At 34.1% G+C, this 26,271-nt stretch overlaps 1 protein-coding gene across 1 annotated transcript; it reads right to left on the bottom strand.

The window, feature by feature from the left end:
• Positions 1 to 12,348: 12,348 nt before the first annotated feature.
• On the bottom strand, positions 12,349 to 25,346 carry LOC123555743 (monocarboxylate transporter 14-like). Its single transcript, XM_053548624.1, has 7 exons — positions 24,908 to 25,346; positions 18,345 to 18,488; positions 17,516 to 17,617; positions 15,536 to 16,117; positions 14,840 to 15,019; positions 14,027 to 14,152; positions 12,349 to 13,391 (listed from the first exon to the last, which is right to left on the bottom strand). Exons 1-7 carry the CDS (start codon positions 25,119 to 25,121, stop codon positions 13,273 to 13,275), a joined length of 1,467 nt encoding a protein of 488 aa, XP_053404599.1. The 5' UTR covers positions 25,122 to 25,346; the 3' UTR covers positions 12,349 to 13,272.
• Positions 25,347 to 26,271: the final 925 nt, after the last annotated feature.

The following is a 26,271-nucleotide window of genomic DNA, read 5'->3' on the forward strand; positions in this document are numbered from 1 at the left end:
TGTTTTTGTATGGTTTACCATGGGATGATTCTCTACTTTCAAACAGTAACTTTCCGTCCAAAGATTTATCCTCTGTTAAACTTTCAATTTTTTCATCAAGTTCTTTCAGCTGGTGTTTGAAAAAATTGCACTGTACTTCTTTTTCTTTTACTTTCTTTTCTTTTATGTTATTCTGCCTTTTCAATAAAGTTTGGTACTTTAATTTTTGCTTTAAAATAGTATGACTTCGTCTTTTTAATTTTTGGTTTAGTTTTGATATATTTTTAGACTTGAGTCTTTCCTTTAAAAATAAAACTTCATTTGATAGTTTACGTATTCGTATTTCTTGCTCATAGATGGTTTGCATTCTTTTCATTCCTTTTTTATTTTCATCACTTTTCCTGTCAATCAATTTTGATTTTATCTCTGGCGCATAGAAAGTAGATGATATAAACTTTTCATATTGCTCAATGTCTTCCTTTTTCTTTAGGGAATTTGCTTTCATTTGTGCACTGGACACCTTTTTAATTAAACTCCATTTATTCACATCACTTTCCGCAATTTTCAGTCTTTTACAATATAGTTCATGAAAATGAGCAGCATTTCCGTTTACTAACTGATATAAATCAAGAACATCTTTATAATTTACAGTTTCAGTCATTTTGGCAATTCAGGTTTTAACAGTACCTTAAAGGCTGTAATGACAGATAATTTATACTAATTTAGCAGAAATAAAACCAGATGAAATGGATGAACACTATGAAATCATAAATATTTTAAGGGGACTTTCCTTGGATTTCATGCTTGCATAAATCCACTATAAAATTAAATACCAATATGAAACAACATATGAGCCACGCCATGAGAAAACCAACATGGTGCGTTTGCGACCAGGAAAGATCCAAACCAGTCTGCGCATATACCTAAAGATCATCAAGGTTAACATTCTGACTAAGTTTCATGAAGATACAGTCATAAATGTGGCCTCTACAGTGTTAACAAGCTTTTCCTTTGATTTGACCTGGTGACCTAGTTTTTAACCCCAGATGACCCAATAACAATCCTGTCCAAGACTTTATTGAGGATAACTTTCTGACAAAGTTTCATTAAGATTGAACCAAAATTGTGACCTCTAGAGTGTTAATAAGCTTTTCCTTTGACTTGACCTGGAGACCTAGTTTTTGATCCCAGACGACCTAATATTAAATTTGTCCAAAATCTTATTGAGGGTAACATTCTGACCAAGATTAACTAAGATTTGGCCAATATTTTACCTCTATAGTGTTAACAAACTTTTCCTTTGATTTGACCCTGTGACCTAGTTTTTGATCCCAGATAACCCAATACCAAACTCGTCCAAGATTTTATTGAGGGACAGGGTAACATTGTGACCAAATTTCATTAAGATTTGACCAGAATTATGACTTCTATAGTGTTAACAGTCAAATTGTTTACGACAGACGACTGACGAACGACGACGGGCATAGGGTGATCACAAAAGCTCACCTTTGAGCACTTCGTGCTCAGGTAAGCTAAAATTAAACGCAGAATTCCTCATTGAAATTAAACAGAAAAAGTATGACCACAAACATTTCTACTATTTAAAGTAGAAACTGTGTTTTTGTCACAAAAACACGTTTTACCCATATGTATACCTTTACCTCTAACGGTAATTTTCAGCTTCAAAACAGAACGTGTCAGTGATACGCACAACTAGGCTTTGTACTGATCACTCCTATGAAGTATGAAGTTTTGTTGAAATATTTCCGGCAGTTTGACCTATGAAAGCCAGATAAGATTTTTCTGTTTTAAGTTCTGGTGGCTATTTTGTGCATAAAGCGGAATGTGCTAATGACATGCACAACTAAGGTTGGTACTAATCACTAATATGCAGTTTTGTCGAAATCTGTCCAGTCATTTGACCTATGAAAGCTGGACAAGCTTAATGTGAATGGACAGACAGACAGACAAGGAACCCAAAAACAGTATGTCTCCCCATACATATGGGCAGACATAATTCCTTATTTTGACTATATTAAGCAAATGCATACCTTAATAATTCAAAATCTTTCAGGTCTTGTCACAGCTCATATAATATTCACATGCTACTATACAGCCTGAAAGATAGAAAATAAGCAATCGCTTCTTATAAAAAAAAAAACCATTTCATCACATGCTACTGTACAGCCTGAAAGATAGAAAATAAGCAATTGCTTCTTATAAAAAAAATTTCATTAAATAAGAAAATGCTAATGCACAAAATCATGATTATAACTTCACATTTCAAGTATATATATTTTATAGAAAGTTAAAACAGACTACTAAGCTTTAAGTTATCAATTTTGTCATCAGATTTTGTTAAGCTTGAGAAAAAAATTATTGATCTTAAAAAATATTTATTTCAAAGACATTTCATTGTATGAAACATTGCTTCTGAACATGCATGACAGAAAGAAATAAAAAGTAAAATTATTTGTTGGGTTTAACGACACAATTATAGGTCATATGGCGACTTTCCAGCTTTGATGGTGGAAGAAGACCCCAGGTGGCCCCTCCGTGCATTATTTCATCACGAGCGGGCACCTGGGTAGAACCACCGACCTTCCGTAAGCCAGCTGGATGGCTTCCTCACATGAAAATTCAACGCCCCGAGTGAGGCTCGAACCCACATCGATGAGGGGCAATTGATTTGAAGTCAGCGACCTTAACCACTCGGCCACGGAGGCCTCTTAAAAAAAGTAAAATTAAGAGCACCATCTGTGGTTTTAACACTTGTGCGCAAGTGATTTTGTTTCACATAATGCAAGACAAGCTTATGGTTCTTTAAGCTCGTGCTCAGCTTCTGATCACAAATAAAGTTTAAATTTCAAAGCTATAGTATTAAAGAAGTGAATGTGAGAAAAAATATAAATACTGATACTGTCCCATTCAAAGCTAAGCAATATTGAAAATATATACAGCTTTTATAAAAATAATATAGTACCTTCATAACTGTTCAGAACAACATTTCCAACATTTTCTTATACGTTAGTGAATCCACAACAGTATGAATGCATATGAGAGTTCTTCACTGTAGAAAAAGAAATGAAATTGTTACTTTTGTTCTACATTATCACAAAATATACATGTTACATTTATTAGTCCGGTTTACAGTTGTATAGTAATATTGACTCGACTTTGCTCCTAAGTCACTTTGCCAGCTTCTCTTTATAGAGCTGCCCCTCTAGGCATTGCTTCACATATGTGTGGACAACTGGGTGGAACCACTGATCTATTTACAAGCCAGCTGGATGGCTTCCTCACACAAATAATTCTACTCCCGGACAATATTGGCAGGGGAGAATTGAGTTTGTCACACTAACCCCTTATGCTAGTTATGCATGCATATATTTAAAGCTGAATTACTAGTTAAACTGGTCAATTAATATTTATTTAAAAAGACATTACCTCCCTTTATATGGAAAAGAAACATCTAAAATAATTAAATAAACATTTTAAAGAAAACTGAATATTCTATCAGTAAACTTTACCAATATCAAGTACACTAAATTAATGTTACCATCACCTTGCATCAAAATGAGATAAAAACACAATATCCAATGACGATATGTAAAGCAGTCTGAAATAAATAATTATATCAAGATAACATAAGTTTTATTATAAATCATTCAAAGAAATAATATATGCTTTCACATGATATAAGTATAGAATAATACTATATTCATAAATCTAACTGTAAAATATTTACAAAGATACAATTTTGATTCATTTCTTAATGTTAAAACAAACTATACATGAAGGGAAGCAACTCCTGTAAACTTACGACGATATTTTGTAACTGAATATATAATGCAACTTTTTTAATTGAATCCGAGGTCCATTTTCTCTAAATTTTTCTACACAATTTATTCAGTACATACACTTCAAAACTGGCAGTACCAGTAAATGTTCGTGGAAGTCTTTAAACTTGTATTTCTGTCATTTGTCACCACCGAACTATCCCACATAATAAAAGTAAAAGATAAACACGTCTCAATTCACGTGTCTTTTTTATATTTATAGCATTTATTAAAATAAATCGTTATTGATTAATAGAAAGTTATACTTCTCTGCAAAAGCTACGCGTATCAAATATCGCTGACAGCCAGACGAATCCACTATATCACACATAAATCATCAACTCTTTCTTTCTTTCCCAAAACGTCAAATCAAACCGGAAGTCAAAGACAGAATAAACCGGTGAGCATGTAACTTTCATCTTTTATGAAATAAAATTTACGCACAGACCACTAAGTACGGTGTCTACACATTGCCTCAAGAGAATTTTATAATAAAATTCGTGGACCACTGCACCGCAGTTCACCAATGTTAGCGCTTTGCGACCAGTAAAGTGTCAATTTTTACTGTACATTTAGCACTTGGTGAACAGTGAAGTATGATCTGGGTCCACATTGGTCTTGAAGCCCAAACGTTGGTTTTCGCACAAAGGCGCTCAAATGTATAAAAATCGTTTAGAAGAAGGAAGAAGAGCTTTCTACAGACGCATCTGTAAAATCGCATTTTCTAACACATAATGCTTGTCAATTTCCTTGATAAATAGGCATAATTCATTTTCAAAACATGGTGGGATTTAGAGTGCGATTAGGAGGAGGACACTCTTGATTCTTGCCGTAGTAGTTGCAACATGACTATATATGAAGACGTGAAAACATAATGTCAAATCATCCAGTCGAGCGTGTGACCATCAAACTTTAATTATCGTACCTTGTCCAGAAAGTAGAATACGTTATTTTACTATAATGTTCAGATGTAATCCTGATCTGGCATACGTAGGACAGGTTATCTAAGGCATGAGAATTGTGAATCAATGTCGTCAAAGAAAGAAATCTGTTTCTTGCCGTTAAGGATATCCGTAAAATGAAAGCAATATTGTAAATGCAATGATTGTGAAGCAGTTTTGCAACAATTTGTTAAGGATTTCAAGTTTTCGTCCAAATGTCTATTTTTAAACTCCGCAGTGGTGTTTTTGCGTCTAACCTCCCAAGACTGTCCTCCACTGTATTCATTCGTTTGTGTGTTTTGTCCTCCTCGTTGTCTATATGTTTTACTTTGTCTATGTTCGTTGTGTATATTTTATTCATTATGCATACACTGCGCGATCTTGGAACGTAACTATCCTTATTTGATATTTGCCTTGTTTCTGTCCTGGAATGTTTAACCTGAATTACAGAGCATTTTTTGCATATGTACTAGCTGGCTTTTCGAAAGTACAAATATTTTATTTTATCCCATTCCCATTTTTTATCTATGTGTGCAACTTCTTAACTTCTTAAAAAAAAACTCGCGTATCAAAGCTTCTTTTTCAGACAGAACCGCCAATAAAGCCACAGTCTGATAAACAAATTGTATGAAATTGTGTACGGAGGATAATATTTAGAATTTGGTGGATACGAATGTCGACGAGACGTAAAGGCAAAGATATCTAAAAGTTATAAAGAAGTAAAACATGCATTCAGTAGACTGAAAAAGACTAAAATGCAAATATAAAGTACATGTACATTACAACATAACAACAACGACAAAATGATGTCGCTATATCATGTATTTCATATCGAGGGATTAGAGGGAGAGAATTCTATCTGCTTATTTATTCATGTGTATCTAGGTTGTTTATATAGCTCTCATCTCCATATGAGGTATAAATATAAATATTTAATACACACCAACCTTGTACTAATTGTGCAAAGAATTGACAACAGAGAATATGTGTCAGTTTGATGTTTTTCCATGAACAGCATAAAGCTATAATATTTGAATTGTTGAAAATAAATCCAAGTTTCAGATATTGTTTTTGAAAGGCATTTGACAGTATCTGACCTAACCGATAATTATTTATAACACTATCTGAAGCATAGCAAAGGAGGGTATTTGTCAGTATCTGAACCATAGCCAAGATAGGCATTTGTCACTACCTGGCCCTGCGTTCACAAAACATTTTCAGTCTCAGCTGAGTTTGATAATATATATAACTTTATTATGTATTAAGCCGATTCTGGCCCATGTACATGCATCAATATAACATAATCAAAGAAGAAATAACAGTGCAAATAGACAAGATGTGTAAGCAAGATGACAATAAATACATCAATAGATGAACACTTCATACCAAATGCATATTATATCTTTGAGAGAGGGAGAGACTGTAAGAGCATTATTTTACATTATGACAAATATCAAGTGTTACAACATAATAGAGACTTTTAATAACATTTATTAATGACTGCTACATTGAATTCAAAATCAAGTTTCGTTTTTCAAACGCCTTGTATACATACGCTGAAAGTTTTCTTGAATCAGTAATATTTTCAGTTTTAGTTAGTTCCATAAATTTGACATAATTAGGATGAAACCAATAATATCTTTTAATGTACTGATACCTTAAATCCGTATATAGAGAGCACTCAATAATACTAGATGCCCACGGGCAACATGTCGAGCCCGTCAGCTGTCTAAAGGACTGGGAGTTGCAGACGACACTCTGTCTCATTGAGGCAAACATTTATGCCAAATCAAAAAAAAAAAAAATTGCAAAAAGTTACAATATAAGTTATTTGTAGTAACAACAAAGGGAAGTAAATCTAAAAAAAAAAATTGAAGTCAATACACAAAAATCCTTACCAGTAGAGATAGGTCAAAATACACCTCAAAATTGGATGTAACATGCATATTGTACTGCAGAAAAGTGGTCTTGATTTTTCCCAACGACCAGTAATAAAAAAAGTTACAATATAAGCTATTTATAGTAACAACAAAGGGAAGTAATTCTAGGTTCTTGCGCATGACACTCCATCTCATGATGGTGAATAATTGTGCCAAGTTACATCAAAATCCCTCTATGCATGAAGAAGAAATGCTTCGGACAAAGTCATTCTTGTATCTGACATTTGACCTCTAAGCGTGACCTTGACCTTAGACCTAAGGACCTGGTTCTTGCGCATTACACTCCGTCTCATGGTGGTGAACATTTGTGCCAAGTTACATCAAAGTCCCTCCATGCATGAAGAAGAAATGCTCCGGACAAAGTTGTCATTCTTGTATCCTTTGACCTCTAAGTGTGACCTTGACCTTATACCTAGGGACCTGGTTCTTGCGCATGACACTCTGTCTCATGATAGTGAACAATTGTGCCAGGTTACATCCAAATCCCCCAATGCAAGAAGAAGAAATGCTCCGGACAAAGTCATTATTGAATTTGACATTTGACCTCTAAGTGTGACCTTGACCTTTGAGATAGGAACCTGGGGTTTGCGCTTGACATTCCGTCTCACTGAGGTTAACATTCCTGCCAAATATAAACAAGATTGCTCCATGCATGTCAAAGTTATGGTCCGAACAAACAAATCCGTACGGACGCACGGACGCACGCACTGACGCACGCACGCACGCACTCACGCACATACACCGAACAGCCATTTGGACAACTATGTCTTCGCTTCCGCAAGCGGGCTCGACAAAAATGGTATTCATCCGCCAATACATTACAAAATAAACATTTTCTTTGATCCAAAGGGACACCTTTCCATCTGCCATAATGAAACTTTATTGTTCATTTATATCTAAAAAGCATGTTTAAAACAAAATTTTAAGTTAATAACTATTTTCAAGTGGCTATTCAGTATTGATGATCACTCTCAGTTGGAATTTTACCTTGAAGTTTTAGTAAAATTGATATTAGAATTTCAATGAGACAGAAATTGTTTGGTGAACACGGGGCATGGATTATAATGAACAAGGACATTTGGCAGTATCTGAAACATAGTCAAGGTAAGCATTTGCCAGTATCTGAATTATTACATTAAAAGGCATTTGTCAGTATCTGAATTATACTGAACAGAGGCACCTGTCAGTATCTGAATCATAATGGAATTAAGCAATTGTCAGTATCTGAATTATAATGAACAAATGCATTTTTTAGTATCTGAATTATAGTTAAGTTATGCACTTTCTAACGTATCATTTGTTTATTTCTGTATTGATGCAAATATGAAAACCTCACTGTATGCCTAGTTGTTTTCTTTCATTTCTCACTACATATAGCACAAATATAATGTCAGCAATGTTACCGTCTAAGGGAATATCTCGAAACAGGTGTGTATTCATCTCTCATTAAACATAGGACAGCTTGATTATAAAAAGTATATTTACCAGATCTGAAAAACATTCAAACTGGAATCGTATCAATTGCAATCTGAATTAATCTTAAGAAATTCAGTATAGCTTAACAAACGTTTAAATGCTTGAACTATAAAAAATATGTCTTAGTTTGTGCCTATTATAAAAAGACGCAATCGAACCTGCTTTGCTATAATTTTGCTCGCTGACGTTCTATATTTTCAAGGATCTTCCTGTTGGTCGTCAAATCTTAACCCCTACTTTGACGCAGTCTTGTTAAATTTTCTGGTCATTTAGGATGATAGAGTGTATTCTAAATTTGTGAAAAGAAATCCGCTTAAGATTAAAGGTATAACACGTAGCAGTACCTCTTATGAAAAACAGAGTCTGAGCCGTGCCATGAGAAAACCAACATAGTGCGTTTGCGACCAGCTTGGATCCTGACCAGACTGCGCGGATGCGCAGGCTGGTCAGGATCCATGTTGTTCACTAACAGTTTCTCTAATTGCAATAGGGTTTGAAAGCGAACAGCATGGATCCTGACCAGACTGCGCTGATGGGCAGGCTGATCTGGATCCATGCTGGTCGCAAACGCACTATGTTGGTTTTCTCATGGCACGGCTCAGTCTGCTTTTAATTAGCTGGTTTGCTGTGATTTCGAAAGATCGTCTAATAAATTTGTATGTTATAAAATGATATATGATATCATTTTAAAGATTTTAGTTATAATAAAGTTATTAGATCTAGACCAGTGTCATAACTTTTAGAACAGCCCTCTGAGTTAATTCATCATCGTACAGTACTGAGGTCGGATACAATGATGAGACTACTGAATTCACTAAACGTGGCTGTCCTTGTCTGCATTTTATATAAGTTCTGTAGCTATCAATGGTACAAACAATTTTACAATCTTGTGTGCAAGGTGGTCTTTATTAAGTCAACACAAATATCATATCTTAGGCAGTCTGGCGTCATGTCATTCCAGGAATACCGTTATGAATCATTTGTCAGTCAAACTAGTTCATTTTCGTTTATGTTCGGTCTTACTTAATCTTTCAAACACATACGCATAAATGTTTTTCGATAGGAGGTGTAAAAGATAAGACAATCAACTGTAACAAGTGTATGGTATCATTTAATGATATGAACACAAATGACATGAAATATTAACTCTTATTATTAAGAAGAAGAAGAAGAAGAAGAATGTTTTATTTGACTTAAACTGTACACAGTTTCTCGTCGTACATGAAATATACAAACAATAAGTAATAAATTAAACATTGAATTAAACATTGAAAGATCAAAGCATATCTACATAATAATAATGTCTGACATATAAATGTTATGAGGGTGGTCTTGTATAAGTACATAATGTTACATGTAGTCCAGCTATCTATTCTTCATGCAGAAATATATACGCAAGTTAAATATAGATTCTACTGGTCTGTATAATATCTATTTTCACAATAAATATGCTTAGAAAGTTGGCCAGTCATCCACTAAATACCAGTACAATATTAACGTTTCACAAATATGAAACTTATCCATTCGTAACAAATGTGGCTAGTTGCAAAATTCGTAGTAAGTTTTCATTGTAGTAATCAATGCCAAATAAGGATAACCGCAATTGACACCCACTAGTATCAACCAATCACATTCCACGTGTACGGATTAGTACATTACATGGTAATTTTGGTTACCAAATAAGGAAACCTGAAATTGATTGTCACACGATGTGTATTGACGAATGTGTAAATGGACAACACGCGTTACGTTGCACTGATTGTTTCGGATAACCGACCCAATTTCAGGAAAAACTAATTATTACAGGTAAGTATACAACTTCTATAAATGTATAATATGTACAGTAGGTACCAACATGATGATATTTTCTACTGTAGTGACAGTCTTACTTATCTTATTATTGTTAAGCATTCCCATAACAAACATATCAGGGAAGGGACGGAATTAAATGTATCACTCAATTATGTTCAGTCGACAAATTCATATCAATCTGAAACCTGCGGGAATCCTTGGCCGGTAGCTGATAGAATCTTGATAGCGTCCAGGAAAAGAAGCTTAAAGTAATTAGAGGTCATTATATAGGGCTGATGTGCCTTAAGGCGATATTGACATACCAGGAGAGGTATTGACCCGAGGGCTTTAGCCCGAGGGCAAATACCGGTCTGGTATGCCAATATCGCCTTAAGGCACACCACTCCTTTTATAACCTTTTTAGTGCATATGTTCCAGTCTACTGTTAAACTGAAAATGAGAGTAAAATAATAAATGCTGCACGCCGTCATTGAATGTTCATGTAATGCGCGGCAACGTCAACCTTGTCTGATGACGTTGACTTCATTTCCTTTCTAACATTTATTTTAAATTTATGCATTCTAGGGCCGTAGTTTCTTGTGTCAGCCTTTTTTAATCACGCTAGAAGTGGAAGTTAGCAAAATTATGTCGAAATGCTATGCATTATTTTGTAAAATAAATGTTAGTTTGTATATACTTGACATCTTGTCAGTGGAAGTATAAAATCTGGATTTTTATTCGCACTTATTGCATATATTTAGTATGTTACTAAATATAGTAACCAGTTTGCACTGAATTTTAACGTATATAAGCAGCATGATGCCGACATTAGTGTTCATGCGAACTGGTGTGCCTGATGTCGATATCAGGCACACTTCCGGCGGTATCAGGCATACTTCCGGCGATATCAGGCACACTTCCGGTGATATCAGGCATACTTACGGGTGTGCAAGACATCTAAATTGTATGCGTCCGCTGACTGGATGACAAGTATCTACAATTCTAACAAGACCCTATTTGTTTTCTTATTAAACAAAGAAGGCTGAAAACAGTGTGTTATTATTCAACAATTCATTTTTCTGACGTCACAATTATTACGTCATGGCGTTAGACGGCATAGCGGCGCGCTGCAAAAGAAATCAACAGAAGTCAGGCAAATATTTGTTGGATATCGTCGAGGACGTACATAGTAATCACTGATAACGTGTTAGAATCGAAATAATATATCTCAAACAGTGATTTGCTCATCAATAAAATCATTGTCATTTAGACGCGTATCATTATATCACTCGGGCTCCGCCCTTCGCATCTAAACTCAATGATTTTATTGAATGACAAATCACTGTTTAGGATCTATTATTTCTTAAATAAAGATTTATATTACAAAAGGAAATATGGTAAATTAACATTATTTCACTAGAATTTAGCTTCCTCCTTTAGCATGGTTAAATAAGGCTGATAGAAGAAACTAAGGCCCAACAAGAATGCATAAATTTATAACAAATGTTTGGAAAGGAATGACGTCAACGCCATCAGACACCGTTTGCGTTCCCGTGCATAACATGAACATTCAATGACACTGTCCAACATAAACATTCTTAAATCTTGTTTTCAATTTAACAGTTGAATGGAACGTATGTAATTAAAAGGTGATCGATATTGGCATACTAGACCGGTATTTGCCATCGGGACAATACCTCACTTTGTATGCCAATATCGCCTTAAAGCACTATATAATAACGTGTAAATAATCAATGTTATATATTACTATAAATATACTTATCAACAATTTTCAATAGTATCTTTAAAAGTCATAAATATACTATTTGACCGCCATCTTTTCTCATTCATTATATACATAACGTTGTGTATTGACGACATACTTTTAGTCTCTCGTAATTTCTTTAAGAATGACCATATAATATGTTATGCTTATTACACTTTGTATGAACTGTATATAATATTTGCAAGAGTCTTTAACAAATTAAAAAACCACTTGGCCGAGGTCAACCTGCAGTGAAAACGAAATGCGCCGTGCCTGTCGACATTGCAGTTATGTTGTCTAAAACACAGCTTTCAGCTGTCTACTCATTAAAAATTAAATCTGATAAAAGTACTGCTAATATATCATAACTGAAAGACATTGATCACTTATAAATGCAAACGATTAAGGCATATATGAGCCGCGCCATGGGAAAACCAACATAGTGGCTTTGCGACCAGCATGGATCCAGACCAGCCTGCGCATCCGCGCAGTCTGGTCAGGATCCATGCTGTTCGCTAACAGTTTCTCCAATTCCAATAGGCTTTAAAAGCGAACAGCATGGAGCCTGACCAGACTGCGCGGATGCGCAGGCTGGTCTGGATCCATGCTGGTCGCAAAGCCACTATGTTGGTTTTCTCATGGCACGGCTCATATAATGACTTTGGTGATCTTTAAGTTTCACCTTCATTCAGCTTGGAAAAATAACAATTATATGCATTGAATCGATTATACTTTGACAAAAACTATTATAAACCTGTAAGAACCTCAAAACAAAACAAAAAACAGAAAAACTATAAGAATATGACATATAAGTACCTGATGAGAGTCAGGCATAGATTTACAAAGTTTGTGAACAAAAATGTTTAGAATAAAATACAAATAAATATTTATGGTGTTTTAAAAGGCAAACTTTATATTTGCAATCACGTTTTTTCTCCGTCAAAATTAGATTTATATATTCTAAAGTGTATTTTTTTACAAAATATAAAATTCAAATGAACATTTTCTTTAAAAGAGGTGACCAAACAAATTACATAAACCTTTACATAACTTTGAACATTAAAATGCATGAAAATGAAAGATACAATATGTGTAATTACACATATGTGGCTCTATAATAAACCCTTATTAAGGAATTCAAAATGGTAATGCATATTTATACATGTACAAAATACAAACAACTGCGTGAAAACGTGGGTCATTTTGGTACGACACAACGGTACTCATTCAACTCCATACAAGCTATGATAATCAAAGCATTTCACAACATATCTAAACATCTTATATATGCAAATTATTTTTATTTTGTTTTACAGAAAGAAATATTAAAAAGCAAAATCGATTTTAATTCTTCCCCAGCAAGCATTACATAATCAGCCTTGTCAAATCGACGTAATATCTGTCCGATGTTTTGTTTCCGGCAGAAAGCGGTTAGATACTGATGTATGATTTGGTTTAATCTTTAATACCATTAATAGCCATTGCTTTGCCACTAATGGTCCAAAATACCAATGCTTGCTGAGGTTTGACTTGATGCAAATTTATTTTTTGTTTCTTGAAACACATATTGAGGCGAGAAACAGAAGTCCGGCAAGAAGAAATTCCGCCCCAGCAATAACAAACGTGATGTCGTAATTGTTTGTCGTATCGTACAGCCAGCCTGGAAATAAAAACAGACATACAGTTAAACCCTACATTATGACAGACCGCCCCTCCCTTACTCCCGCGCTATTTTCAGAAAGAAAAGATATGTTTGCTTGGATTAAACGTCATCTTTCAGTAGCACTTCCAAGAAAATACGGCATTCAGCAAACATAATATCATTGCTGAAGGTCAAATTACCATTGGTTAAACATCACAAAAATCATTAAACATCAGCGAAGTATATTATGTTCTTCTGAGTTTTGCTTTATTTCGTCATGACACTGGCTCAAAATATATCTCCCTGAATTACCTTTATGTGCAACAATAAGAGAATAGTGCGTTTCTTGAAAATTCGGCGTTTGCACATTAAATCAACATTCGTACTTGTAAACTACTTTTTCAAATTTATTCAATAACTTAAAGTATCATGACAGTTCGCAAGTCACATGATATATAATTGCTAGGTTAAGCTATGTATTTCTATGTGTGCAGTCTAGGTATACATTGTACATATTTTATGGTGCGCGATACATTTTTGTCTCATATAGTGATCTGACTTGACAATTGTGCTTGTAACATAACAAAAGTTCTGAATATGAATTCAGATGATGATATGTGTCATCCCAATGCTAATATTTTAAAGTGATATACCTCCAATCGGCGACGAAATAGTACCAGCAAGGCCACATGCAAACAGCCACATACCAAACGATTGTGCGATCATTTCTGTACCAAATAAGTCAGCCAGTACTACTGGACATAATGTTACATAGCCACCTTCAATGTAATAAAATTAGTATGTTGTGTATGAAACAGTGATAAATATTATGCTTTTAAAATTCACTTACTTTACGTTAGAAATATTGTACAGCAATGACATATAAACGTTGCCATAAACATGTTATCCATAAACACTGGTCATTTTAAATTTTATAATTCGTGCAAGGTATTGAATTCAACTCCGGGTCACAAGTGCTGCCAGCTGTGCCAACGGACCGAAATACATTTATTTTATTTTATTTATTTTGTTGGGTTTAACGTCGCACCGACACAATTATAGGTCATATGGCGACTTTCCAGCTTTGATGGTGGAGGAAGACTCCATGTGCCCCTCCGTGTATTATTTCATCACGAGCGGGCACCTGGGTAGAACCACCGAACTTCCGTAAGCCAGCTGGATGGCTTCCTCACATGAAGAATTCAACACCCCGAGTGAGGCTCGAACCCACATCAATGAGGGGCAAGTGATTTGAAGTCAGAGACCTTAACCACTCGGCCACGGAGGCCCCTAGGAACGAAATACAATCCCCTGAAACGCCACACTGAGAAATTCGAATGTGTTAATAAGCAAAATGGCCTCAGCATGTTCCAATGTTTCTAAACAGTGTGAATCAAATTTATCTAAGCACTTACCAACAATGAAAAATAAAAGATTAGTAAGTAAATATAAGGGGAGTATATTACCTATCATCACACCATAAAGACAAGGATATATCAACTTTGATTGAAATGTTGTTAGGAGTGGTGATAGGCCTGTGATAATTCCGGCCAGAAATATCACAATATCCAACATTACCATCCTGTTTACGCATTTTCTATCTGCCAACCAACCGAGAAAAATTCTGCTTAAGGTATTAGTAATCCCTACAATAAAGAATGGACGCTATTGTCATGATGTAATCAAGTTTTGTGTTGTTTTGTTTGGTAAACTCTGTGTAAATCAAACTTATTCGTAGCGAGTGATATAGATGAAAAAGAAACAAGCTTGTTAGTTTATTCTTAAAATATTATATATGATAAAGATATATAACAAAAACCTTCTTCACAATCAATAAAGGGAATCTGTCTGTCTTTTTTAATGTGCATTTTTTCTACTTGTATCACTTAATCCAGTTTTGCATACCGTATGACCAAGTTTCTGCAGATAACGTACTTTCCGAGACGAGTGTAAAAACAAGTAATCCAGGAATCAGACGGCTTTATATTAATTTCATAATAATTAATCATTATAAAAAATGAATATCGTCATCAAATCGCAAAAAGTGGTTTTCATTTAATTCAATGCATTTAATTACTTTTGCGCTATGGTTACGATATATCAATTTTATACAGTGTATAAATGTATTTTATGTCATTGCAGAAACATTAAAAACCGCTCACCAATTGAAGAAATCAGCCAGGATGCCTCGTGTTTTGTCATACCATTTTCAACAGCCTGGTCAGGCAGTAGATTGAAGGGGATTGTAAATGCCAGATGTACAGCAAAGTTAGCAAATAAAAACAATATAAACCCTCCATGGGTTAACAATTTACTACTGAAAATACGCTGAATAACTCGTTTTAAACTGTTTCCTTTTTTGTCATAAATAACTTTGTCCATGTTAGTTTCATATCGAGATAATTGCACGTTTGTGTCTAGAGTATCGTTTATATTGAATACTTTTAGCTCCGACTCATTGACCTCTTCTGCACTGTCAACACTTCTAAAACATGAGAAACATGATTTTGTTTTAAGTCTCCTGTTAATGGAATGCTGGTCGTCTGCGTTGATATTTTTGATATACATCGCTTTCGGCGCGTCAGTCAGTGTTGGATCTTTCAGCTTGGGCAATGGAGGTAATAATAGAAGTCCCAACGCAGCGCCTTGCAGGGCGATTCCTGCAAACAGTAAAACAGTTCCTCTCCATCCGTAGTGGTCAAGCATGTATCTCGTGAGATGATTCATAACAAATGTCCCAACACCTATAGACATAATAAAACAACAGCTGTGACTTAAAATATGTCGACACAACTTGTGTACTACTTAAACGACATGGTACTGTAACTGAAAACGAAATCTAAATTGCGATATTTAATTGCAGTTTACTGCTTGTTTTAAAATAAAATGTTTTAAAAAATGCCACTTTTGAAACAAAACTTCCGTTTAAAACATAAAACACAACCAAGCAAACTAATACCATTCACCGGGTATGACTGGGTTTATTTAGAGTAACGGAATGCGCAACAACACTCCCCCCACCCCTTGTACCTAAACATAACTCTTTTATAAGCTCAATGATTCTAAAAGAAGCCAGAAATGATAACATCACTAAGTGAAAATGTGGTGCGTCTTTTTATTAGGACTAGATACGTTACATTAAAACGTTAAAAGCTATTCAATCACTCTAGAATCCGCTACAAGACAAAACAAGTGTTGTCCTCCCGTACTTGGATTCAGTGTTGTTATATTTTTTGGTCCTTTGGGATCATGGAGTCCATTCAACATATGTGCAATAGAGTTCCGCTTAAGCCGGTGCTAGGGGCGTGAGAGGTGTTGCACAATTCCATTACCTCTCATGAACAGACTCAGTCAGTTATTCTTCTGGGCTGCATTCTTTACTTCCAAAGGATCTTTTTACATATTTTATTTGCTGTCACTCTAAGGGTCCTCTATAAGACGGGACAAGTATATAGTGCGATCACTCCTGAGTCCGCCGCCAGGCAGAACAAGTATTGATATCGCTCTAGAGCTGCTACAGGACAACATAAATACCTGCATTGCAATAATTCTAGAGATTGCTACAAGACGGAAAAATATTGCTATCACACTATAGTCCGCTACAAGATAAAACAAGTATTGCAATCATTCTAAAGTCTGCTACAGGACAGAATAAGTGTCGCAATAACTCTAGAATAGTGTCCCGTAAAAAGACATAACAAGCATTGCAATATGCTTTATAAAACAATGTTTAGATACGAGTATAAAACGTCCTGTGTATCACTGGTCAATCATTTTGAGCACCTTAAAGAAGTTAACGAAATGCAGCCTTCATTCTCAGAATGTACTGGAAACCTTGATGTTATGTTGCAGTATACTGCAGGTATCATATTAACACATACAGTTGTGACCCCGGCATTGCAGAGTGACCATGTTTTGGACTTTATCTGACCCGCATAGAGTTGTGATCCCAGCATTACACTGAATGACCATATTGTGCATTTTATCTGATTCACATACTGTTGTGCTCCCAGCATTACACTGAGTGACCATGTTTTTTATTTTACCTGATCCACAAACAACTACACACTGAATTACCATGTTTTATATTTTACCTGATCCACATACAGCTATACACTGAGTGACCATGTTTTATAATTTACCTGATCCACATACAGCTATACCGTTGGCTAAAGCTCGACGTTTTGTGAAGTGTTGAATGACACAGACACCCGCTGGCAGGAACATAAATCCAAAGCCAAGACCTTTTGGAGAAATGAATATGATTACAGTGATAGCATTTTAAATCACAAGCGGTACCTTAAATGTCAAATCAATCGATACAAGTGCAAGTAAGGAAACCAATAATTTTCACCTTTAACTTGATACTGTTTCCTTTAGATTCTTTTAACTCTTTAAGGTATGAAGATAAATACAGAATACAAAAACAATAAGATGTTACTATGAACATCATCTTACTAGAATGATTTTAGCATGTGAATGATGCTCATAGTACCTGTCTAATCAGCCTAAAACTTAGAACAGTTTGCTAACACTTCAGTACACATGTATGGATGACAACGAGTAATTCTGTGTTGACAGAAATGTAGATAAGGACCACATTAAGACTACACACTCGGTAGGTTTCCCCCAAAACTATTTTGTTTACAAGAAATGAGTTTTTGTTTGAAAGTTTTTAATATTGTTATAAAATTGTGTTACATATTTGGCTGTATGATCGTTTATTCTGTCTTACGTCGTGATAATTATGTATACATCGAGATAATATTTACTGTATGTTACTCATTGTTGATTTACAAAAATATCGAAGTGAAAAAAGTAAATCGTTTGATTATGTGGTCAGACATTGAAGCTGATTCACTGTTGTTTTCTTATCCCCATTTAAATAGACACAAAATAAACTCAAAGGTTACGGGTAAGATTCATGTAGATAAGACTCCTTGTAAGAAAAACAATAACAGATGTCGTTACCTCCAAGCAAACCGTAGGAGAAGTAGAGATACAATACGCTTGTGGCAAAAGAGCTGATGACGAAGCCGACACTGCTTATCACAGCCCCAAGGAACACGATAATACGGCAGCCATATATGTCAGATAGGGCACCAGCCAAAGGTCCTGCAGATTAAAGTAATATTTAGGTGAGGTAGGTATATATGTCAGGCAGGGCACCAGCCAAATGTCCTGTAAATTAAAGTAACATTTAGGTGTGTTAGATAATAATAGGTACGTATTTATGTCAGATAGGATACCGACCAAAGGCCCTGTAGATTAATGAAATATTTAGGTGTATTAGATAATAACTGGCAGCAACACATGCCTGATAATGCACTGGTCAAAAGTCCTATAGATCGAATAAACATTTGTATTAGATAATATCAGGCAGCAATACACAACAAAATAGGCACTGCCCAAAGGAACTTGAAGTAGTAAAGAAACATATAGGCGTATAAATAGAATAATTAAACCATCTACATAAATCTGAAACGTTCTAATGGCGAATCTGATGTTGCTGATCACAACCCTGCAGAACACAATGATACGGCAGCAATATGTGTTAAAAAGGGCACTGGCTAAAGGTTCTGTGGATGAAAAAATCATTAATTTGTGTTAGATAACAACAGTAGAATATTTTAAACAAAGGTTCTTATGACGAAACTGACGTTGCTGATCACAATCCTAAAGAACTCGCTGATACGGCAGCCAGACATGTCTAAAACAGCACCGGCTAAATGTTCTTTAGATGAAAAAAACATGAACGTGTATTAGATAATAACAGTAGAATAATTCAAACAATCTACATAAATTTGAAAAGTACGTATGGCAAATCTTACGTTGACGATCACAACCCTGAAGAACTCAATGACACGACAGCCATATATGTCAAAAGTGCACTGGCTCAAGGATAAAGAAACATTTAGTGTATTAGATAACATCAGTACAGTTGTAAAATAACTTAAACCATGAAACGTTCTGTATATTGAATCGTTTACATTATTTAAACTTTTAGTATCTGTTATGAAAATGGTGACCTTAGGAAGAGAAAATATCGTCTTTTTTCTCATAGTCCTACTTCTATCTATCTGTCTGTCTTCGATTACTGTTTTACTTCCCTTTCAAATATTATTAAGATTCAAAAGTATTGACAGTGTGAATGTCAAAGTGAAAAAGTTAGAGTGAAAACAGTTAAGCATTTGTTATAGAGACAAGAATAGTAAAATCGGGTTAAAACACACTTTGTTACAATTAATTTCATGTGCGTTGGTATACCGTCTGCTTGAAAGATTTAAGTGTGGGCAGGAGAAAAATTTCAGACGGTAGGTTGTTCCATAAGTCGGGGGTACTTGGAAAAAAGGAAAAAATGGAAACTATATTGATTCGTCTATAGGCCAGGGTGAGTGTCTCTGTGCGTGCGTGCGTGTGTGTGACCAGTCAGTCTTACCCATAAGTGGGGACGGGAAAAGCTACTAGTGAAAAGACAATTTTATAAAATATTATTAATTTTGCATCATTTCGTCTGTTCTCCAATGATCTTAAACCAAAAGAATTTCGCCTCTCCATTTCTACCATTTTTATTTTATTGATATTTAAGTTTAAGGTGACCAGACTGAAAATGAATATTCTACCTGAGAATTGACAAGACTTTTGTATGCTGTCGTATCTATGTTTGTAGTGTATTTGTTAGTAACACAGCTGTTGATTATCGGATGCTGATATGTGTTTCAAAAACGTATAAAATATAAACAAAGTTGACATATATTTGTATCTTTGTAATCTATTTCTCAAATACATAATTTATATATACCAGATAAAAAGCCGGATGACAAACACGAGAACTACTGCTAGTATGAGTATTCTTGCTCCTTATCATAAATATATTAGTTAAGAGCCAAAATCCAGCACAAGATTTGAAACATGAAAAGAAAAATTACTAAATGCCCTACAAATTTTGTAAAGAATATGTAGAATAATGTGTACAGTTATCTAGTCAGAGAACTTTCATTTTGTATAATACGTAATGGCATTAAGCCGCTGCGCAAGAGCATTCAAAACTTGTATGTATGAAACCTATATGAATAATTAGAAAACTGTGTCAACTATCAATAAGAAAGATACAGGTATCTGATACTTCACCATATATGATTATTTGAGGAATAAAAATAGACACGGTTTGACTCAGTCTGTTCATGACCTATGATGACGTGGGCACTAACCCTAGCGCCCCTAGCACCGGCTAAAGTGGAATTCTGTTACAACTTGACATTGAATAGATTCTATGATTGCAAATGACCAGACATACTAACAACTTTGATATAAATCGCCGATTTGAATGGTATGTTTAATTGTTCGAACATTCATGTACCTCTCATTTAGTAAATAAATGAAATATATTTTATTTTAGTGCACTGTGATGTTCTGTAATTCCAACCATAGTAAATCGACGGTCATCATCTACAAATCATATATTTCTTTAAAGGTATATTTTGTCCAGTTTCATATCTGAAAAACACTTGAACAAAAACTACACAGCATATATGTAAAGTATTATGTGTTTGGGTAGAATAGTACCTTATATGGACACAATATGAATTACTACAACCTTTTTTTGCATTCATAAGATTGCGTATTTGGACTTTGTTCTCTAAATTTTTTGCCTCATGTGATAATGTTCATGTTTTATGACGCAATAATTATTTTTTTACTTATTGTAACATATTAAAATTTAGTATTCATCTTGTTTATTCCGTGTACATGCTTTGTTGTTATAATATATCAACTAGTATGCATGCTTTACAAAGGGACATAAATGTTATGTTGATAGAATTAATGTACCTTTGTCACAAGTTATAGAGGAAAGATTGATATATATTAATACAAAATTGACCTGTTTTATATAGCAGTTATCTTTCAAGGTGAGTTATCATATCTATCAGTACTTATACTGACATTTTATGGACTGTTTAAAGGACTATGTTAAATAAATGCATTACTTGTTTCTGCACCTTATGACATTGACCAAACTCTGCTTAAAGATATCTAACAAAACCGCGATAGGATAACAAAAACACATTTGCTTGATTAAAGTAAAATTTTAATAACATTACCTTCTCATAAGCATCTTGGGTCTGTTCACAAAAGTGTCATCCTAAGGTATGTTTTAAAAACGAATATTTCAATCACCGTTTACAACAGGTTATAACTTAGCAAGAACAATATCAATTATTACGCGACTCTATAAAATCGCCGGTCCATAGTTTGAAATTTTTAATAAAACACTCATGGTTTAGATCTATAGTCAAAAAAGTCAAAATTACTGACTCTCGTTTCTTTAGACCTAGGGCAATAGTTTTGACTATTGAGAGGCAAGCCATTTTCTCAATTTATTTTCATCCAGGGTTTGCGAATTTTGTTTCAATTAAGGGATGGTGCCATTTTGTATCAAATAAGGAGTGGCACTATTTTGTGCCAGTTAAGGGATGGTGTATTTTATAGCGGAGCTATATGAATGTGACCTGTTTAATAACTGGTAAACATATTTGTCTGGCTTTATCACCAAGAACTAGTTTGGACTGGACACAATGTCTTATTTCACCATAAATTATGCAAACTTGCTTTGAGAAAACCAGAACGGACTGGGACACAAGACGGTAGACTTAAAATCATTTATTATGGGAATTTAAAACTAACTATATATCTACTTTATTTCTTCCTGGATTTATCATCATTTGGAGAAATATCTTAAATGCAACATCATGCATCTATGACCTTAAGTGTGTTACGATTATATGTAGAGATAGTGTCAATTGACCTTAAACGCAGAGGTTGTCTGTGTTTACTGATTATGTCGAGTGTAGGTCGTTGTCCAACGTGTTACTGGTTTATTATGATGTCGAGTGTAGCGAGTGTAGGTCGTTGTCCAACGTGTTACTGGTTTATTATGATGTCGAGTGTAGGTCGTTGTCCAACGTGTTACTGGTTTATTATGATGTCGAGTGTAGGTCGTTGTCCAACGTGTTACTGATTTATTAATGTTATGTACGAAAACACTCTGTCTGTCACATCACCTTCTACGTATGAAATATTTCAATTAATCTTGGATATTATAATATGGGATTGTTGTACAGTTAATCAAAATCAGATATCCAAGTTTTATTGAAATCTCTCAGCAGAAGAAGGCTTCAAGCTGATGTACTGTGAAAATGGGCGTATTTTCGCGTAATTAATAGAGATACTCCTATATATTGTTATATAGTGTTTGACAATCATTAATTATACACTTTCTGGTGACATATCGAGAAATATTATTACAATATAATAAACGTGTTTGTTCATTTTCCAACATCTTAATAAATTTATACAATGACTGAACTTTTACATGTATTAATGTGTATTGTCTTGTGAACATAATTATATCAAATATTTAAGGAAATGTTATCAAATCAAATTCTATATTTTCATGCTTCGTACACGTACTATCTCTAATATCTGTACGGTTTATAGCGTTTTTGCTAAATACAGACACTTAAGAAATGAAATGATTTTTTCGGTGTTCATGCGAAATGAACGACAGAATAGGATCGGCAAATCTATGAATCGCGCTAGCGATTCATGTTTAATTTGCCGATCCTATTCTGTCGTTCATTTCGCATGAACACCGATAAAAAATAGTTTCATTTCTTATATTTACATTATATTTCGTTTCCATTTGTAAACAAGATAATATTATAAATTGCACATATTTTGTGGCATTTAACATTAAAATCAGCTTCCCGGCTGTTCTGTTCACTGGAAAATAATAGGGCGAATGTAAATATATTCTTATAACTTGGAATATTACATATAATATGTTTTGTATTATAATGTTATTAGTATTAATCAAATGATTTCATATTGGCCTTTATATATATATGTAGTTTGCTCGAGAATTGTCGTATTGTTCTAAAGCAGAATGACGAGGGCCAGTAGGCCTACCACTACTGGAGAACGGATAAGGAGACCAATATGAAATCACTTGATTTCTGATAATTTAGTACTGTGTAAGCCCCCTTATGTCAATCAATCAAAATGTTTGAATCCCGAATGACGATTTTCTCGTTTTCATATTATTCCTTATCTTCTCATATTGGCTTAGCGGAGTTTGGTATTGGCTCAGTCTGTTTCATATGACATATACAGTTTATCTTATATTGTATCCTGAGTTGCATAGCTGAATAGTAATAATGTTCATATTTTATCGAATGAGAAAAGTATTCATCAGAAAGAGAGAAACTTAAAATATATTTGTAAGTAAACACTGTGTATGTAATGCCAACTGGCATATGTAAAACAAGTGGATATTTTAATAAACAGCAGTTACAAGGTAACTTTTAATTGCGATTGCAGCTTAAAACGTTAGCTCATAAGATGTAAAATAAAACATTTTACCAAAAGATGGGCATAATTTGTATTTAACCTTTTCTGGAATCACTGTTGATTCCCAAGGGTGCAGTAGAAATTAATACTCTTTTTCAACAAAAGTTGTATTAACAAAACAGTAATTTGTACTATGATAAGGACCGCTTTGCTCAGTTGCGTGCAATTGGTATCAAACTGTAACGTAATGTAACGTAAACTTTTAAAAAGCAGCTGTCACTGTTAACCAGATGAATGCTAAGTATTGCCTTTCATTTGGTATTTGATATAAAATGCAGGTATTTATTAAGGTGCAAACACTGCTGTAGTGTTTATGTTTTGTTGTTGTCTCGCTCGGAACGTGGCTATTCGGATTGAATCTTTATCCTTGGCTTTATCCTTAGCATTTCTGTTGCTCTATACGGGCTTGTGGCGTTACTACAAAGCATGGTTATGTGTAAATGATTGTTATTAAGTTTCTACAGGTAGTATGTGCTTGGGAATATCATTGAAATGTATGTTGCATAGTTTATCGTATATGTGTAGATAATTATTATTTGCACAAGTACTAAACAGTCAGGTAGGTCATGTCAAGGCCAGTTGATCGTCTTGTTTATTTACTAAAATACACTTTTTGTGAATATATCAAATTATACAATATCAAATTTTTGATAAAATTTCAAAATAAAAACAAAAGGTAATATCAGAAAACTTTGAAACATCAAACGTTGGGTAAAAAGTAAAATATGAAATACTTGAAGCATTTAACACACCAAATGTAACAGTAATTATACACCTCTTATACATATAAATGACAATTATTAGTACCACAGGTGTGTTTTAGTGGGAAAAATATATTCCTACAAATGATATGTGATACATAATATTTCGTTGCATTATAACTTAAGAGATACATTATTTCAATGATAAATAAGTCTGTGAAAATTTTTTCGGTGACAAAATATCTGTAAGAAACACGACTATTACAGAGAGCTATCTAAAACGACACAGTAAGGAACTACCTCTGAGAAGCATTCTTTATGTAGATAATTATCCATAAAATAATGATTTTCTAATGAGACCTATGACAAGACTTTTTTAACAATGAGTTATTACCTGTCACATTATTTCAGTTCAATATTTACCTATGAGATACATGACTCCGGTAAGAATGGATCCAACGACGACAGTGGAAGCTCTGTCTTGCTTAAACTGTTCCAGCAGCTCAACCAGCACAATCCCAAACGAGTAGGCCAATCCATCAATAATAAATCCAACAACAAATGTACAAGCCACCACAATCCACCCATACCCACCATCCGTTTGATTTATATTAAAATTTCGCGACTTTTTCCCCATAACTCAGCTGTAAATCTGTATCTGAATTGCTTTGTTTTAGCTATCTTTGACTTTTATCTTGAACCGTTATATATCTAACCTAATCTGTATCTATAAGAGCACTTGAAAACTAGGTCTTCACTTATAAATAAATAGTAACGATATAGACTTGTATAATGTTTTTTTTACAAACTAACTTTCTACTTTCGATTTGAGCTATTGTAAATGTACAGTTAACACTACACATTTATACAGATGTGATTAAAAGATTCCATTATGCGAATTAAGGTACCTTTTGATTTTTAATTGCCAGTAACAACTCCAAACACAGACTTATGCTAAATATATCAAAACGTAATTCTAGACTTTTGCTAAATATATCAAAACGTAATTCTTGACTTATGCTAAATATATCAATACGTAATTCTTGACCTATGCTAAACATATCAATACGTAATTCAGAGTTTTTCATTGTAGAAAAGAAATGAAACACTGAAGTATGGATGACTTTTACGGCCGCCACGCTTTGTCCAATGAGTAGAAACAATGACATTGGGTAATTGGGTAAGGCGATGACTACACAACCACTGTTAAATGTATCAATTTCTCTTATTGGCACTGGACTGAAGCTATAAAAAAAAGCTAACAGCAGATCGAACATTGACATGCTTGATGAGAAGAATTTACTATTGATTTAATCATATTTTATTGCTCTTTGATATATTATTACAATTACAATTCAAACATACATAATCAAAGGGCAAAAGGGTCGGACAACAAGTTCTGACAACATTAGAGACTGTCCTTCCCTTAAGCTTTAGTTAGAAAAAAACGAACACAAAAAATAACAACATATACACTCGAGCAATAATATACTACAGATGGCGGATGTACAAGTGTTTATAAGAGAAAAAAGTAATGAAGATGAGAGCACTTAATCCTGAAGAAAAAAAAGAAAAAAAGAACACAGAAGAATAATACAAAGAAAAAAAAACAAACACTTTCGATGTGATGGCATGAGTCTCTCTGTCTGTCTGCGACTGTCACGAGATGTTAAACGTTTATATAATTTGAACAATGGTGGATTAATCTAGTCAGATATTAGTAAGATGTTGTTTGGTCTGTTGTTAATATTATGTATTATTTAAACCTTTCTGTATGTTTTATAAAC

This window comes from Mercenaria mercenaria, chromosome 7 (assembly GCF_021730395.1).
Source record: "Mercenaria mercenaria strain notata chromosome 7, MADL_Memer_1, whole genome shotgun sequence".
Classification (NCBI taxonomy): domain Eukaryota; kingdom Metazoa; phylum Mollusca; class Bivalvia; order Venerida; family Veneridae; genus Mercenaria; species Mercenaria mercenaria.

Coding starts and splice junctions, on each gene's coding strand:
- LOC123555743 (XM_053548624.1), bottom strand. CDS start 25,121: ATGGGGAAAAAGTCGCGAAATTTTAATATAAATCAAACGGATGGTGGG. Junction 16,118..17,515: donor TATAGCTGTATGTGGATCAG/GTAAATTATAAA, acceptor TTATGTCTATAG/GTGTTGGGACATTTGTTATG. Junction 15,020..15,535: donor CTGGCTGATTTCTTCAATTG/GTGAGCGGTTTT, acceptor TCTTTATTGTAG/GGATTACTAATACCTTAAGC.